The sequence below is a fragment of the Carcharhinus amblyrhynchos genome, chromosome 34 (genome assembly GCF_965287045.1).
Source record: "Carcharhinus amblyrhynchos chromosome 34, sCarAmb.v2.hapA, whole genome shotgun sequence".
Lineage (NCBI taxonomy): Eukaryota > Metazoa > Chordata > Chondrichthyes > Carcharhiniformes > Carcharhinidae > Carcharhinus > Carcharhinus amblyrhynchos.
Window position 1 is genome coordinate 11,549,134 of NC_137357.1, and position 19,319 is coordinate 11,568,452.

Genomic DNA, 19,319 nt, shown 5'->3' on the forward strand with positions numbered 1-19,319 from the left:
GACGCAGCACGGTTTCGTTAAGGGGAAGTCGTGTCTGACAAACTTATTGGAGTTCTATGAGGATGTGTCTAGGGCGGTGGATAGAGGAGAGCCGGTGGATGTGGTCTTTCTTGATTTTCAGAAGGCGTTTGACAAGGTGACTCACAAGAGGTTATTGCAGAAGGTCAGGGGGCATGGAGTTGGGGGTAGGGTGTTAGCGTGGATAGAGGATTGGCTGTCAAATAGGAGGCAGAGAGTGGGGGTCAATGGGTGCTATTCGGATTGGCGGTTGGTGACTAGTGGAGTGCCCCAGGGGTCGGTGCTGGGGCCTCAGCTATTCACCATTTATATAGATGATCTGGAGGAGGGAACCGAGTGTATGGTGTCGAAATTTGCTGATGACACCAAGATTGGCGGAACGGCAAATTACGCGGAGGGTGTGGAGAGTCTGCAGAAGGATCTAGATAGGCTGGGCGAATGGGCCAGGAAATGGCAAATGGAATTTAATGTTGGCAAATGTGAGGTTGTCCACTTTGGTAGGAATAATGGTAGGAAGGACTATTACTTACGGGGCGAAAAACTGCAGCAGGCGACGGTGCAGAGGGACCTCGGGGTCCTTGTGCATGAGTCGCAAAAACCCAGCCTGCAGGTGCAGCAGGTGGTCAGGAAGGCAAACGGGATGCTGGCCTTCATAGCGAGGGGGATTGAATATAAAAGTAGGGAGGTCTTACTGCAGCTGTATAGGGCACTGGTGAGGCCGCAGCTGGAGTACTGTGTGCAGTTTTGGTCGCCACACTTACGCAAGGATATTTTGGCCTTGGAGGGAGTGCAGAGGAGGTTTAATAGGCTGATTCCGGAGTTGAGGGGATTGAGCTATGAGGAGAGGCTGAATAAACTAGGCTTGTACTCATTAGAGTTTAGAAGAATGAGGGGAGATCTCATTGAGACGTATAAGATGTTGAATGGGATGGATAGGATAGAGGTGGAGAGGCTCTTCCCGCTCAGAAAGGACAGTAGGACTAGAAGGCACAGCCTCAAGATAAAGGGGGGGCGGTTTAGAACAGACTTGAGGAGGAACTTCTTCACTCAAAGGGTGGTGAATCTCTGGAACTCTCTGCCCGTTGAAGTGGTGGAGGCTGCCTCGCTAAATATTTTTAAGACGCGGGTTGATAGGTTTTTGATAGACAAGGGGATTAAGGGTTATGGGGAGAGGGTGGGAATGCGGAACTGAGCCACGACAGATCAGCCATGATCTTATTGAATGGCGGGGCAGGCTCGAGGGGCTAGATGGCCTACTCCTGCTCCTATTTCTTATGTTCTTGTGAAATAGCCTCGCAGGCCGCTCAGTTCAAAGGCAATTAAGGAAGGGCAACAAACGCCAGCTTTGCCCACCATGTCCAATCCCAAGCATGAATTTAAAAAAATCAGTCAGGGTTTTTGTTCCACTGAAACATGCTGCAATGTGCTGGTATATCAGCTTTGGGCCAAATTACAGTAACCTTGGCTTGAAGGTTTCCCCAACCCTGATGCCCTCCTTCGACATTCACTATTTCAGCTCGTATATCAAGGAAGTGAGAAACCAGAATTTTGAAACTTGGAAATTATACTGCAATGCAAGTCGCTACCTTCAAGGGAAGGAGTGCGGTAAAATATAAAATCAACTTTAAGTTTGCACAAACACAAGAATCACTTACTTATATCAATCCTCTAATAGGCTGTGCACTGGTTACCCTGATTCAAAGGTCACAATTTTCAAGAACTTAAAAACTCAACATAAGCCCTAGAGCAACACAGCAGAGTTTTCAACTTCAAAATTTCCATTATAGGCAGTCACGGAAGTCGGTCCAATGCATTGCTCAACTAATTTTATTTAAGCACTGAACAGGACAAGGCAACAAAATCCTCCTAACCAATACAAAATTTAAAAAAATGAATTCAGAACAAAACAAGTCCTGATTTTTCCATTTAAACTGAAACAGAATTTCTTTCTTTTGCTGAACTTGTACATAAACTTAAGAATTTCCTCATGAAAATAAAGGTAAGGTTTCCCCCTCAACCATGATTCCAGTCTGTAACTCCTGGTAATGCTCAGCCATTCGGGTTGCAAGGTAAAAACACATTGTTGTGAATGAGATGTTCAAACAATGAGTTAACCCTTGAAGGAGAACAGCCCAGATCAGAAGGGCTGGAGAAATTCAAGTTGATGTCAGCTGGAGCTCGGCATCTCAGATTCCATGCAATGAATCCAGATATAAAATGGATGAACCAAATGAAAAAGAACAACTGTTTACCCCTTCATACTTTCAACACAAGAATTGTTGAACATACTGCTGGAGTTTAAGTAAATTATCAGATTGTTGAAAACTTTCACTGAGTTTCAGCAAGGGCCCGTCCACTCCAGTCTCCTCTTCGAAAACCTACAAGTGAAAGGAGATGGTTTGGGTTACTACTGTGTCAATAATTACTCATTTTCATTACCATTACATAACATGTTAAGGATTGATACACAGGTACTCTGAGGAAAGTTAAGAAAATCAATTGAAGAGAGAGAAATTACAACATTAAACTTTACATTTACCATCAAACACCAAATTATTTGACTAATGGTACATCAAAAAAGCTCAAATTGTAAAACTTCCATCTTTCCAAGTTACCTGGCACTAATCTCTGGGTACTGCAATGCTTTTTTTCTCTCAGCCTTATCTGCATCAATTACTGCTGGACATGGTTTACATGAAAGGTGACCTTCAGTACCTCAGCTGTGTGGCTATTAATTCTGCATGAATATACAGACACATAAAAACACAGAAAATATAAGCAGGAGCAGGCTGTCTGGTCCTTCAAGCCGGCTCTGCCATTCATTATGATCATAGCTGGTCATCAAATTCAATATTCTGATCCTCCTTCCCCCCCATATCCCTTTAACCCAAGGGCTATATATCGTTTCTTCTTTTAATAACACAACGTTTTGGCCTCAGCTACTTTCTGTGGTAGTGAATTTCACACATACACCACTCTCGGGTGAAGCAATTTCTCCTCATCTCAGTTCTGAAAGGTTTATCCCTTATTCCCAAACAATGACGTCCTAGCTCTGGACTCCCCCACCATTGGGAACATCTTTCTGAACCTAGGCTGACGAACCCTGTTCGAATTTTACAAGTTTCTATGAGATTCCCTCTCTTCTAAACTCCAACAAATACAAACCATTCAACAAATAATCCATCTTCCTATTATTGCTACCAAAGTGGATACCCTCACATTTATCCACATTATATTGCATCTGCCATGCATACGCCCACACATTCAGCCTTTCCAAATCTCTGCTTCCTCCTCACAGCTCACCCTTTCACCCAACTTTGTACCATCTGCAAATTTGGAGATAATAATTTAGTTCCCTCTTCCAAATCATTACTATATAATGTGAACACTTGGGGTCCTAGCACAGATCCTGCAGTACCCACTAGTCACTAACTGCCAATCAGAAAAAGACTGTTTATGCCAACTCTCTGCTTCCGACCTAACCAGCTTTCTATCCATCTCAAGACATTGCCCGCAATCCCACGTGCTTTAACTTTACATAGTGATCGAAATGCAAGACATTGTCGAAATCCTTCTGGAAGTCCAAATAAACCACATCCACTGGTTCTCCTCAGTCAACTTGTTACATCCTCAAACTATTCCAATAGATTCATCAAGAATGTTTCTTGAAATTGAGTACGAGCTTGTTGTTCAGCCCCACACAGCACTGCAACTTAGCCAACCCATTCTAAATTTATGACTGTCCACATACACTACCATGATGAATCACTGTGTTGAGATTCGAAGTAGGAGTCTCCAGCAGAAATATAAAATATCACAACAAAAACAGGGGGTGAAATCCACAGGGTTCAACTGTTTGTTGAATAAACTTGGCCTTAAAAAAATGGTAACAAAATCCCAAATAATAAGGACTTTACTTACCCCTAACTCCCTGAAGGTCTTTACAGCACTGTTGGCAAGACAGAGCGTGGCACTTTCTATAAAATGTTAAAATATAGATTAGTAGTTCAAGTCTCATTGATCCATGCATTCAAAAGCAACTTGTATTCTCAAAAATATGTCACATTGGGAATTTAAAAAATGTATTCTGAGGATGTGGCAGTTACTGGTAAGGCCTATATATATTGTCCAGACCTAATTACCCTTGTGCAAGTGGTAATTAGTCTTGTTCTTGACTTCTGCAGTCTATGTTGTATACGTACATCCACAGAGCAACTGCGAGGCCTGGGAATGGAGGGGTTTGATGGTGGAAATCCAGGTTTATGGTCCAGTGACAGTATAGGAACATCAAGATAGTTCCAAATCAGAATGGTATAGAACAAAGAACAACCCAGCACGGGAAACAGGCCCTTCGGCCCAACGAGCCCGCGCCGCCACATCACCCTACACCTATTCTACCCTGCATGTCTACGAATGGGACCCTACTCAGTCAGATTCAGGGAAGAAATAGTGTCAATTTGGTAAAAACCGATTAGCCTAAGAGCACATCTTTGGGGTGTGGGAGGAAACCGGAGCGCCCGGAGGAAACCCACGCAACCACAGGGAGAATGCGCAAACTCCCACAGACACAGGCCCAAATCCATGTGTCTGCACAGCCAGCAGTGCTAGTCACTGAGCTGTTGCGGCGCCCGTCTACCGGTCCAGGATCAAGCACACACACCGACATGAAGTACTAGGCCACTCCCGGATTTCCAAGAGCAGCCCACGCACGACCCGCCGTGTGCATGCCCCTCGCTTGACACGAGGTGGACCTCCACCTGTGGAATCAAGACAAAAAATATTAATCATACAGCCTGCCCTTCCGGTGTCTCCCGAGGTTTAACCCTATTTAATAGCCCCTACCATATCCCTCCATTCTCGTTTCACTCATGTGCCTATCTAACTGCATCTTAAACGAGTCCAACGTTCCTGCCTCCACCACCCTACTCGGTAGCGCGTTCCAGACCCCCACAACTCTCTGCGTAAAGAACCTTCTTCTCACCTCCAAATTATACCTCCCCCCCCTCACCCTTAAATGATGACCTCTCGTGTTCGTACCCAGTCTAGGGAGCAGTCTCTCACTATTTACTCTATCTATTCCCTTCAGTATCTTATATACTTCTATCATGTCCCCTCTCAATCTCCATCTTTCCAAGGAGAATAGCCCCAGTTTCTTCAATCTCTCCTCGTAACCCAGTCCCCCCATGCCAGGCAACATCCTGGTAAACCTCCTCTGCACCCTTTCCACAGACTCCACGTCCTTCCGGTAGTATGGTGACCAGAACTGGACGCAGTACTCCAAATGCGGTCTAACCAACGTTCTGTACAACTGAAGCGTTAGACGGCAGCTTTTATACTCTATGCCCCTTCCTATAAAGGCTAACATCCCATAAGCCTTCCTAACAACGTTCTCCACTTGTGACGCAACCTTCATGGATTTGTGAACCTGCACTCCCAGGTCCCTCTGTATGTCTATACTCCTAATCGGCCTACCTTTTATCACATGGCTCCTCTCTGCATTATTCCGTCCAAAATGCATCACCTCGCATTTGTCAGGATTAAATGCCATCTGCCACCTATCTGCCCACTGCACCAACCTATCTATATCCTGTTGTATCACCTGACAATCCAGTTCCGTACCCGCCAACCCTGCCATCTTGGTGTCATCAGCAAACTTGCTGATCACACCACCTATGCCCTATGATCAGTAGACAAAATATGCTGAAGTCTTACTGTTTCTAGACTTTATTCTTCGAGGTGATAGAGTTAACAGGTTTGAAAGGTGCTTTTAAAGGAGCAATAGCAAGTTGCTGCAGTTCAATTTGGAGATAGTAAAACACCAGTGCTACTGTATGGTGTTGGGAGAGTGAATCTCCAAGTTGAAACTCATCGATGTGGTGCCAATTAAACTAGCTGCTTTTGTTTTGGATGGTGTTAGACTTCTTAAGTGTTGATAGTGCTTCACTCATTCAGGTCACTTTTTACATCTGGTGGACAGGTTTTGGAGAATCAAGATCTGAGTTACTGATCAAATAATTGGCAGCTTCTGACCTGATCTTGGAACCACAATATTTAATTGACTATTCCAATTCAGTTACTGGTAAATTGTGACCCGCAGAATGTTAATGGTAGGGGATTCAGCAATGGAAATGTCACTGAATGTCACGGGGAGGTCACTTTGCTGGTGGTTTAACTGTGGGAACAGTAATTGACCACATTAGATTTGTCCTGCTTTCTTAAGTTAGAACATGCTTGGGTGATTTTCCACGTTGTCAGATGCCAGTGTTGCAGCTGCACTGGAGCATCTTGCCTCAGGATGCAGCGACTTCTGACATACAGGCTTTCAGTTCTGCAACCAGTATGTTGTCAGGACGCACAGCCTTTGCTGAATCCAGTGCCTTCAGCTATTTCTTGATAACAAGTGGAGTGCATCAAGTTGACAGAAGACTGCTGACATCTCTGATAATGGGATAATTTAAGAGGAGGCTCAGATGGATCACCTGCTCAGCACTTCTGGCTCAAGACAGTTACCAATGCTTCAGGCTTTCTTTTCTCCAAATAGAAAGTGATATTAAAACACAGGGATAATAAAATTCCGAAACACTTCTGAACCCTGGGTCTCAGTCATGGTGGTGCTCTTGAGTGGATAATATCCACACCCAAAATTATAACAACAAAAGCTCCCACTGCCACTAGATGTTCAATCATTTCATTTTTTTCTCATCCACAGCACATGACAACATGACATGAACGAATATTCATTTTTTTCCTGTGTCCTTGCTGTAGTTTTTGAGCGATTCATTGACTGAAATCTGTTGCATTCATTGACTCACCATATTGTTCCTCTAGCTGTGCTTGCAAAAGGTTAAACATCTTCAGCACGCACTGTGGCTCTGAAAAAAAACACGTCAGATGCATGAGTGTTGTGCCTTTCGTCTGTAAATCTTGTCAGAAGGACTCTTTTACTTTCTGTATATGTCACATTCATTCGTGAGAGCTTCAAGTTTTTAGGTGTCCAGATCACCAACAATCTGTCCAGGTCCCCCCATGCCGAAACTATCGTTAAGAAAGCCCACCAACAGCCTTTACTTTCTCAGAAGACGAAGGAAATTTGGCATGTCAGCTACGACGCACCATAGAAAGCATTCTTTCTGGTTGTATCACAGTTTGGTATGGCTCCTACTCTGCCCAAGACCACAAGGAACTCCAAAAGATCGTGAACGTAGCCCAATCCATCATGCAAACTAGCCTCCCATCCACTGATTCTGTCTACGCTTCCCGCTGCCTCGGCAAAGCAGCCAGCATCATTAAGGACTCCACATACCCTGAACATTCTCTCTTCCAACTTCTTCTGTCGGGAAAAAGACACAGAAGTCTGAGGTCATGTAACAACCAACTCAAGAACAGCTTCTTCCCTGCTGCTGTTGCACTTTTGAATGAACTTACCTTGCGTTAAGTTGATCTGTCTCTATGCTCTAGCTATGACTGTAACACTACATTCTGCACTCTTTCCTTTCCCTCTCTACGAATGGTACGTTTTGTCAGTGTAGCATGCAAGAAAAAATACTTTTCACTGAATGTTAATAAATGTGACAGTAATAAATCAAAATCAAATCAAATCCAAGTGGAGAATGAAAAGCTTCACAGAATGCTTCTCAAAAAAAATAGCTGCACCAAACAGTTAAGTCCAAAAAAGAGATACTGGAGACTGGGGTTCACTTAGTCAGCCACCTGGGCTTCACTGTCAGATTTACCCAATGGGCACAGCACTGAGCTGACTGTTGATATGAAGAAAGAAAACAAAAGATCCAAGTCTAAGTCCCAAAGCAGGCATTTCTACAGCTTTCCTGGCAAAGCCCACAATGCATAAAGCCATCAGTGACATTCCAAAATCATAAAAATAAAATACATAAACAGAAAGAGGACAAGAGAAGTGAGGTCTGCTTGCCACACTACCCATTTTGATGGATTTACACAATCTCAGAGTCCAACATTCTATGAAACATACAGAATTCTACTTCTAGTTCTGAACATCTTTGTTTTTTCATAATCTGATCATTATGGTTTAATGTTCACACTAACAGTACCTTCTATTGGCAAGTCAAATCTGTGGAGCAAACTCGCTGCTGTCTCGTATGCCTTCAACACAGGCTGTAGCAGACTACAAAGAAAAAGGAAAAACGTATGGCTTTCCCTGGTTCGGCCAAGCTGGAAATAAGATGACGACACATCAGGCACCTTCCGCCAAACATGAGTTAAACAACAGAAACAAATGCCCAAAAATGCAATGCTCTATTCTAGTCATCGATTTATTGCTATACCAGCAATATGTACCTAGGTGAAGATTTATATGACAGGAAGTGCAGGAGAAACTCAGCAAGTCTGGCAGGATCTGCGCAAAGAGAAACTAAGTTAACGTTTCGAGTCCAATAACCTTTTCATCAAAACTGCTGAATTTTTCAAGTACTTTGTTTTTAATTTCAAATGTGCAGCATCTGCAGTATTTTGCTTTTATTGAATGTTTAAATGTTTTTCCTGTTGCACTTTGATTCAGTAGTAACATTGTACACCAAGTACAACTGTACTAATGCTATAAATCGACATCTTGGAGTCTTCACATCATTCTGCAACTTTGGTGAGCTGAAGCTGACCACAACTTTATTCAACACAGTCATTCAACGAATAGAACTATGAGTTTCAGTTACATCATTAACTACTCTGTACCGTATTTAAACCTTTCGGAGCTAGTATCAGAACTTAATTGTGGAAAAGCAAAACTTCTAAATGAGTCAGTATACCTTGAAATAACACTTCCAGATTGCTTCATCAGAGTCACTTTCGGAGTCATCAAAATCATCCATCACCTTCCACGTCAGCTCCTTGGCAAACCGCTTCTGCCAAGTGTCACATGCTGGTTGTTTGTTCTCATTCTACCAACAGCGGAGAAGAAGCAGGAATTTCAAACCACTTATGCAGAAACAAATGTTACAGCAAACTGCTAAATAAAACATGCACCAGCCAAAATTTAAATTGCTAGTTAGTTTGAACAGAGTTCCATAGTACAGAGAGCAGCACCTTGCCTCAGGAGTCAGACAAGTGTGAAACCAGGGAGTACATCTCTGCAGGAACTGATCACCAAGGCCCCTTTGACAGCAACCTCTACGAACAAAAAGGACAAGTGCAGAAGATACATGGGAACATCACCACCTGCAAGTTCCCCTTCAGGCCAAACACTATTCTGACTTGGAACTACATTGACATTCCTTCACTGTCGCTGGGTCACAATCCTGGAACACCCGAACAGCACTTTGAGTGCATCTACGCCACATGAACTGCAGATGTTTAACGCGGCAGTTCACCACCACTTCAAAGGCAATTCGGGATGGGCAATAAATCTAGCTTAGCCAGCAAGTCCCACCTCCAAAGAAATATGTTTTCTTTTAAATCCTCATCCATTTCTCTCTGATAACATATTTGACTCCAGCAGCAGTAATCTTGTATGATGTTTGTCCTCTCAACTCAAGGGTGCTTGGATCAGTGTTACAATGATTTCAGGCACTGAGCTCACAACAGGACAAAAATGTGCAGCCACCTAACTCAATCCACACAGCACTGTGCTTCATCATCAAAGCATCGGATGAGCCGATTTGATGTTGCATACACAAAAGTGTTAAATAGCATTTACAACACAGCCGCAAGCCAAATTCATCCCACTGTTATGCTCCACAAGTGCCTCTTCCAACTCTACATCATCTCAGTTCATCAGCTTGACATTCTATTTCTTTCCCTTCAAGGTTTCTATGTATTTGCCCTCGCTGCTTCTTGTGATAAATTCCACAATCCAACCACTGAGTAATCAGGTTCCCTCTGAATTCCCGACTGGATTAATTGGTGATTGTCATTAGTATGGCCCAAGAAGTTTGACTATCGTGACAAACTGTCACTAATTTATTTAGAGTAAACTTTATTTGTTAGTCACAAGTAAGGCTTACATTAACACTGCAATGAAGTTACTGTGAAATTTCCCAAGTCGCCACGTTCTGGCACCTATTCGGATCAATGCACCTAACCAGTACATCTTTCAGAATGTGAGATGAAAAGAGAAAGCCCATGCAGACATGAGGAGAACATGCAAACTCCACACAGATGATGACCCAAGTCAGGAATTGAACCCAGGTCCCTGTCACTGTGAGGCAGCAATGCTCACCACTGTGCCACCAGATTTATTTAAAACAGCCTGTGGAATCTGCAATAATACTGCTGTTTCAATTGTCTGATTCTCTTTGCAAACAAAATAGCAATGAGATATTATTTGACATCTGGTTTTAAATACTTTAACAATGATTAACATCCTCAAATACAAATTCACTCAATCGAAAAGACCTCACAGTCAAAATTCCCTCAGTTTCAAGCTTGTCTCTCAGGTGGCTACAATTAATAAATGCCAAAAGATAAAAAGACACATTATAATTTCTTCCAAACATTCCAAAGCACTTCACATATTGCATCCTTCAGTGTAGCAATTTTTTTATGGAGACAAATTATGGAACCATAGGTGGTTACAAAGGAGGTGACTTTTTGGCTCATCATATCTGTGCAAGCTTCTGGAGCAACCTACTGAATCCTACTTCTCCACCGTCCTGCATTTTTTTTTCCAGATTATTAACCAGTTCTATTTAAATGGCTTCAACTGAATACATCACATTCCCTCCCAAACTTTCAGGCAGTGCATTCCACATCTCAACAACTTGAGATATAAAAATCTATTTTCATGTATTACTATTGCTTTTTCTGCCAGTCACCTCAATCAGTGCCCTCAGCTTCTTGATCTCATCTCTTAACCTTCTCTTCTTGAAAGAACAACCCCATATTCTCCAATCTCCAAGCATGAGTTTAATAGTTGACGTTCCTCCTGTCGGAAGCATTCACATGATCTTGCAGCACCCTCTCTCATGCGATCATCTCCTTCTTGAAGTGTGGCGCATAGAACTGGACACAATATTCCAATTGTGGCTGAACCAGCATTTTATACAGGTTAATCATAACTTACTTGCTTTTGTAGCTATGCCCTACTTTATAAAGACGAAGTTCCATGTGCTTTATTAACCTTTTCCTCTGTCCTGCCAGAGATAAATATCAGATGATTGCTCGAGGTAATAGGTGGTTATCTACTCCACCTCAGGAAGAGGTTCATATCGCTGAAGACCATAATAGAATTCAAAAATTCTTATTATCACCCCCAAACAAAATTACTGCCACTAGCACCAGAAAAACGCTCTCACCTCCTCCATGATGAGAATCTCACAATACATCAATTTGTCCACCGCTTCCTGTGAAAATTGGTACACTGACTGGCAGGGCTGCAAGGAATTCAAACAAAACAGAGACTATTATGGTATAAAATGGGGAATCAATTGAAAGTAAATATATTCATGGAGAATTGTTACAAATCAGAAAAGACCATTATGCCTCATAAGCCCATTCTATTTTGGTACAACATTCCACATCCACAAACTGGATTTATCTTGTGTATTACCATTGAAAAAAGTCTCAAGATGCTTCATGCAAGTATTGAACACAAAGCGTATCCCTAGTCAAAGAAAGAGGGATTAGAAAAGGTGTCTAAAAGCTCAGTCCAAGTGCAGAAGATTAAGGGAGCTATTAAGGGGAAAGATTTGCAGATTTGTTCAGGGAGGGAATTTAAACATTTTTGAAACTACAGAAGTGTCTCAATAGGAATTGGTGTGTGCAAGAGCTGAAAAAACACAATTTGCAAGGAATTGTGTTGAAGATGTTTAAAGACAGGAAACAATCAAGCCATGAAGTCATCTAAACATGCAGCTGTGAACTTTAAAATTCTGGAATTGGGGCAACATAGGTTTTCAAAGGCAAGAATGATACAGGCATGCAGAGGAAGTTTAAGTTTGGATACACGAACAAAAGATTAGTATAACTCAAAATTATGAAGGCGAGAGAGACCATCCAGAGAGCAGTGGAACAGTCAAATCTGATAATGACGAAGGCTTAGTCAATAATTTCAGCAGCAGATGGCAGTGCAAGAAAGAGCAATGTTATGAAGGGGGAAACAGGAAGCCTTTGAAATGGAGAGGGCATGGGATCAGAATCTTAGTTCAGAATCAAGTAGGACACCAAAACTCTGGGAAAATGGAATTGCTGGCCAGTGCAAGGAGTTTGTGCCAGTGCTGAAGGCGACAGCTTTGAACTTCTCAGTGCTTAACTGGAGGAATTCTTGGTACGTCTGCTGTCTCACCATAATGGCCAATCACTTCTCTCATCCTCTAACAGTCCTTGACTCTATTATTACTATTGGCTGCAATATTTTCTTCTTGTAACTTGTCAACCTGACCTTCTGACCCTGCTTTGAACTACACAGCAGTAAGGAACATATGTGAAATATATGGAAGTTACAACACATAAACAGCCCATTTAACCACGTCAGTACATGTCAGTGGCTGTCCATCACACAATAAGTCTAATCACATTTATTCACCTCGTTCCCATATTCCTCTTCTTTCACTGTTCATCGGATACAGTTCCTACTAGCATGGAAATGAATTCCACAATCTCATTATAATCTGGAAATAAATTTCTCCTACCATGTTTTGCAATCCCTTAGATTTAACGGACCCTCCTTCTTCACCCCTCAGATTCTAGAAACATTCAACGCTTTCTCCCTTTCACAAATTTTAAACAATTTCATTTTAATATGAATTATTCCAACAAGAAAATAACTAACATTGCACTTCTGAGGATTTTAGTTCCTTATAGCAAACAGCATCCTATTCAGTCTGTATTATTTACCTTTAAAGTTCTTCCTATAACCTAGAGGCCAAGACTACTCTGGGATCGAAAGAACTTACTTTGCTAGTTTTGGGACCAACTGCACAGCTTTAAAACCACAAGGCTATCAACCAATTGTTAACATAAAAAGTGAACAGAAATGGCCCCATAGCTGAACCCTGAAGGATGCTATGAACCACTTCTAACCATTCAAATCACTACCATGATCTATGTATGTTTTCTTCTTTCTGAATAATTTTTAATCGAGTTTTCTATCTTCTAATTCCTGAACCCTTAATTCAGTAATCTTTCTTGAGAGATTTGATCAATCCTCCCTAAAATGTCAATATTCTGCAGTGACTGCATCGGCTTCATGTTGAGGTCTGTCGGGCACAAATGTCCCTTTCAAAACTCATGTCAGCTACTTTCAACTATTTTCTTGTTACTGACATGGGTCAGTGTTTTCATTTCCTTCATTTAAAATCTGTTTCCATCTTTGAGTATCAACAGATACTGCTCTTACCGGTAAAAGTAAGACCTCATTGGACAGTAAGTGACAAAGCTGAACAATTTTACAGATGAGTTCCTCTTGGCTGATTGCAATCTCTGCATTGGAGTCCCAATCCGTCACGTATTTAGCCACTTCCTTTAAAAGAGAATTTAAAGCACAGGCTGAAAGAAAGACAGACAAAAATGTTAACATTACATGTTGAATTTAACAGCAATGCAACACACAGACACAGATATATACACATACATTAATTACTACAAACACAGGCCACCTTTGATTATGGAGAATTAACGGCAGTCAAACAGGAGGATGTTAAAATGAGACATGGGTAGTACCAAGATTTGCTCGTTCCCAAGGTGGAAACTACTCACACCTCGACAGTATCCCCAACGAACAACAATGTGTAGCAGTGTAAAAACACAAACAAAGCGGATGAAGTTGTGACCGAATTTTAAAATGAAAAACCTGGGTACTTTTTTGGTCAACTGAAGTGTGGTTCAGCATCACAGAGAACTAATTTCAAAAACAAACTACAAATGCTGCAAATCAACAGCAAATACTAGAAATGCACAGCATGTTGGTTCGCACCAGAGTGACAAGAGAGAAACACCAATGTTGGTGGAGAATGAACTTTCACATCCACAATGTTCTTTCAGAAGCTGCATAACATGCTGTGCATTTTCACAATGTTCTATTTAAAACACGTCACTTACCAGCTATAGCCTCACACATAAAAACAGGAAGAATAGTATTGCTGCAAAAATTAAGCTCATCCACAGCTTTCCGGGTTGTCTTTGGTACCACAATGAGATTGTTCAGTGGACAGCTCCTCAACATCACACAGTCTCTCAGCATAAAAAGGGCATGCAGCACAATATCCTGTAGGTTCCCTGAAAATCCCACATCAAAATGCCTTGCAAGAACCTCATTCATTAACCAGCAGAAATCCTTTGCCAACGTGGTAAGGAAGGTGCCCTGAAGAAAGACAGTTTAAAAAAAAGTCAACAGCTTTATATAATACAAAGAAGATACTTAAAAGAAGGAAAACATTTACTTTGTTAACCGCTCGCCCACTAAGTAGGAGTATCAGACCTGCTCATCTCCCAGTAACTTCTGAATGTTCAGGCAATGTACTTTGGGTAATATAAACAAGTTAACTGATCAGAAAGACAATCTACCTGTCGGTACTTGTGAAACAGGAGGCAGGCCATGATGGTGGTTGACATGATTGCTGAGCAACAAGTCGCATCTGTCAAAAAGGAAGGTTGAGAATTAGTTTGAGCAAATAAAAGTCCTCAGAAACTAGTGCTCTCCATATGGAACCGTAACTAGACTAGAACCTACCCACAGAATACTGTAATATCAAAGGTCATTTGACTGTCAAAGAGCTGCTCAATTTAGTCCTACATCCCGTCACTTTCTCAACAGCCCTGCAGATTCGTGCTCTTCAAGTCCAAGTCTGATTTTATTTTCAAAATTCCACTGGAATTGATTCCCCTTTAAAAGTAGTGAAGTTCAGATCTTCTCAACTCTGTGCCAATTCTCATTTTGCCTCAAGTTCCTTTGTCAATTATTTTGAATTCATCACTTCTGGCTGCCTATCATCTTGCCACACACAATAGTTTTAAAACCCCTCAATTTTGACAACTCTATTAAGTCTCCCTTTTTGTGTTGCTGCAATCTCAACGTGGGATTTTCAGGGAAGCTACAGGATATGGTGCTGCATGCCCTTTCCATCTTTTTTTTTGGTAATAATTATGCTATTGTTTTTACATTGGCTTTCCTAAATGGCTCAAGCTCATCCTCTTACAATATACATCTCAACAAGATGTGAAGAGGAAAGATGCTGTAGGAGTCATTTCAAGGTCCAGCCTCAAGATAAAAGCCTGACACACTCATCCCAGTGGGATCACAGAACACGATAACATCTCCTTAGTTTTTTTCATAGCCAGGATGACTTATTTTCTTCTGCGCCAGTGAGCTCAAGCAATAAAATTCCCAAACCTGAAAGAAGACTGGAAACAGTTCGAATAAAATGGCTGCATTGATGAAGACACATGTGGAAAAAGTGTGTCTTTAATACAGGACTATGTATTCACCAATGTCAATCAATCTTACTGTAAAGCATGTGCCTCCCCAGATCGACCACTAGTGCTTGGTGATGTTTGCTCAGTTGAATCAAATCTTCGTTGTTCAGAAGCCAGTCCTGTGACTTCTCGTAGTACACAGCTTCAGAACTGAAACACAATGTCTTTTGTCAAAATACTGAGGACAAGTTAACGACAAATAACTTCGATTTGCCCTAAACAGCTACATTTAAACATTTCATCTTCCACCCTCAAATTAACAGAGAATATATTGTGAAACAGCAAAACAACCTGACAGGGATTTCCTTACAGTTTAACCTCATGACATGTTGCAAGCCACAAGTGGACTACAGTAGTAACCATATTTGATTTTTGATCCACACTGGCCATAACGCCCAAGTTCCCACCTGCGCTGTCATTCACCACATGCAGTGCTGGAGTGTTCTTGGAAAATGTAGTGAGAAGCAGCTGAGTGCATTTGTCTGAAGAAAGGTATCAGTACATATGAACTTGGAGCACAAAGAAAGTTACTTGGCCCTTCAGGCCTGTTTCACCATTCAATATCATAACCTCAACACCACACTCCCACCTACTCCCAATAACCTCTTCACGTCCTCACTGAACAAGAATCCATCTAGCTCCATCACCTTTTCAAGAGCAGTTCAAAAGGCTCACTGCTCTCAAGGGAAAATAAATTCCCCGTAAAAGACAAAAAACGGAAAATAAATTCCTAATCTCTGCTTAAACAGTGACCCCTCGTTCTAGATTCACCTATTCCAGATTTTTGTCCAGTAAATATTTACTGAACTGCTTCCAACAAATTTACATTGTTCCTTAAATAAGGAGACCAGTACTGCATATGGTACCCCTGATGTTGTCTCACCAATACTGAGTATAACCAAAACGTAACCTCTCAATTTTTACATTCAATTATTCAACAGTAACGAGAGCGAGTAGGACCTCTTAAGAATCAACAAGGTCACCTATGTGAGGATCCACAACAGATGGATGAGAACCTAAACGAAAATTCTTCATCAGTATTTACTGTTGAGGAAGGCATGAACGTTCGGGAGCTTGGGGAAACAAAGAGTGATGCCTTGAGGAGTGTACATTTTACAGAGATGGTGTTATTGGAAGTCTTAAAATACATCAAGGTAGATGAATCCCAGGGACCTGATGAAGTATATGCCAGGACAGTGTGAGAGTCTAAGGAGGAAATTGGAGATCTCCAGCAGAGATATTTGAATCACCGACAGCCACAGGTAAGATGCCTGAAGATTGGAGGCTGGAAAATGTTGTGCCTTTGTTTCGGAAGCGCTGCAGGAAAAAGCCTGGGAACTACAGGCAGGTGAGCCTAATGTCTGTCGTGGGCAAGTTGTTAGAAGGTATTCTGAGAGATGGATTCTACACGCACTTAGAGAGGCAAGGACTGATTAGGGACAGTGAGCATGGCTTTGAGTATGGAAAATCATGTCCACCAAATTGACTGAGCTTTTTAAAGGGGTAGCCAAGAAGGTGGATGAGGACAGTGTAGTCGACATTTTCTATATGGGCTACAGCAAGACCTCAGACAACATATCGCATGGGAGGTTGTTGCATTAAATCTCATGGGATCCAGAGTGAGGTAGCCAATCGGATACAAAATTGGCTTGATGACAGAAGGTAGGGTGTTTGTAGAGGGTTGATTTTCAAACTGGAAGGCTGTGACCAGAGGTGTGTCTCAGAGATCGATGCTGGGTCCACTTCATTTGTTATTTATATTAATGATTTGGATGAGAATTTAGGAGGCATGGCTAATTAGTTTGCAGATGACACTGCAGATGACACCGTAGTGGCATAGTGCACAGTGAAGAAGGTTAGTTAGGATTACAGCAGGATCGTGATCAAATAGGCTACTGCACTGATGAATGGCAGATGGGGTTTAATTTCAATAAATGTTAGGTGACGCATGTTAATAGATCGAACCAGGGCAGGATTTAACTCAGTTAATGGTATGGCATTAGGGAGAGTTACAGAACAAATAGATCTTGGGGTACTGGTTCATAGTTCCTTGAAAGTGGAGTCACAGGTGGACAGGGTGGTGAAGAAGGCATTCAACATGCTTGGTTTCATTGGTCAGAATATTCAATGCAGGAGTTGGGACGTCCTGCTGAAGTTATACTAACATTGGTACGGCCACACTTTGAATACTGCATACACACTATTATAGAAAGGATGTTATTAAACTAAAAAGAGCACAGAAAAATATTTACATGGCTGCTCCCAGGACTTGATGGTTTGACTTATAAAGAGAGGCTGGATAGACTGGGACTTTTTTCCCTGCAGTGTAGGAGGGTCAGGAGTGAACTTATAGAGGTCTCTAAAATAATGAACGTAAAAGATCAGCTCGATAGTTAACACCTTTTCCCAAAGGTCGGGGACTCTGAAACTCGAGGGCATAGGTTTAAGGTGAGAGGGGAGGGACACAAAAGTGTCCAGAGGGGCAATTTTTTCCAAAAAGAAGGTGGTGAGTGTCTGGAACAAGTTGCCAGAGATAGTAGTAGAACCAGGTACAATTTCATCTTTGAAAAAGCATTGACAGTTACATATGTAGAAGGACAGGTAGTATTAAGGAAACAGGGGGCTGCAGAAGGACTTGAACAGGTTCGGAGAGTGGGCAAAGTGGCAAATGGAATATAATGTGGCAAAATGTAAGATTATGCACTTTGGGAGGAGGGATGGAGGTATAAACTTTTTTCTAAATGGGAAAATGCTTAGGAAATCAAAAACAGAAAGGGACTTAGGAGTCATTGTTCAAGATTCTCAAGATTAACATGCAGGTTCAGTCAGCAGTCAGGAAGGCAAATACAATGTTAGCATTAATGTTGAGAGGGCTAGAATACAAGAGCACATATGTATTTCTGAGGCTGAAAATGGCTCTGGTCAGACCCAATTTGGAGTATTGTGAATGGAAGGATGCGCTGGCCTTGGAAAGGATCCAGAGGAGGTTCACAAGAACAATCCCTGAAATGAAGAGCTTGTGGTACGAGGAACAGTTGAGGACCCTGGGTGTGTACTCATTCGAGTTTAGAAGGATGAGGGAGGATCTTATTGAAATTTACAGGATACTGCAAGGCACAACAAGATAGTAGCAGAGGGCACAACCTCAGGCTAAAGGGACGATTCTTTAAAAAAGAGATGAAGAGGAATTTCTTCAGCCAGAGTGGTGAATCTGTGGAACTCTTTGCCACAGAAGGCTGTAGAGTCCAGGTCATTGAATGTCTTTAAGACAGAGATAGATAGGTTCTTGATTAATAAGGGAGTCAGGGGTTATGGGGAAAAGACAGGAAAGTGGGGATGCGGAAAATATCAACCATAATTGAATGGCAGAGCAGACTCAATAGGCTGAGTGACCTAATTCTGCTCCTATGTCTTATGGGTAAGATGAGTATAGAGGGATACCAGCCAAACACAGGCAATTGGGACTAGCTTAGTTGTTGATGCAGGTACAATTTTATCTTTTAAAAAGCATTTAGATAATTACGTGGGTAAGATGGATATAGAGAGATACAAACCAAACACAGACAACTCAGACTGGCTTAGAGGTAAAAAGAAAGGCGGCATGGACATGTTGGGCTGAAGGGCCTGTTTACCTGCTGTAAACCTCTATGGCTCCAATTCTCCTCACAATAAACATTGTATTAGCTTTCCAAATTATTTACTGCATCTACCTACAAATGTTTTTGCAATTCATGCACCAGGACTTCCAGATTCTTCCATATTTCCGAGTTCTTCAAATCTCAGCATTTAAATAATAGGCTTCTTTTTCATTCTTCCTGATGAAATGCACAATTTCAAATTTCCTTCATTACGCTTCATTTGCTGGATCTTTGCTCACTGACAACCTTTGTCTCTTTGTATCCTCAATGTGGCTCTTCATAATT

At 41.7% G+C, this 19,319-nt stretch overlaps 1 protein-coding gene across 3 annotated transcripts in view; it reads right to left on the reverse strand.

The window, feature by feature from the left end:
- Positions 1–1,816: 1,816 nt before the first annotated feature.
- gpat2 (glycerol-3-phosphate acyltransferase 2, mitochondrial) overlaps positions 1,817–19,319 on the reverse strand; it is a 47,504-nt gene continuing 30,001 nt past the window's right edge. For 2 of the 3 annotated variants that reach the window (XM_080217131.1, XM_080217132.1), the window contains 10 exons: positions 15,428–15,546; positions 14,488–14,558; positions 14,023–14,284; positions 13,322–13,470; positions 11,280–11,357; positions 8,796–8,927; positions 8,085–8,205; positions 6,831–6,890; positions 3,940–3,995; positions 1,817–2,396 (listed from right to left, as the gene is read on the reverse strand). In XM_080217131.1, the coding sequence (XP_080073257.1) occupies positions 2,283–2,396; positions 3,940–3,995; positions 6,831–6,890; positions 8,085–8,205; positions 8,796–8,927; positions 11,280–11,357; positions 13,322–13,470; positions 14,023–14,284; positions 14,488–14,558; positions 15,428–15,546 (1,162 nt within the window). In that variant the 3' untranslated portion in view covers positions 1,817–2,282. Of the gene's footprint in view, positions 2,397–3,939; positions 3,996–6,830; positions 6,891–8,084; positions 8,206–8,331; positions 8,390–8,795; positions 8,928–11,279; positions 11,358–13,321; positions 13,471–14,022; positions 14,285–14,487; positions 14,559–15,427; positions 15,547–19,319 lie in introns of those variants that run through there. The other variant, XR_013889828.1, reaches the window with a different exon arrangement.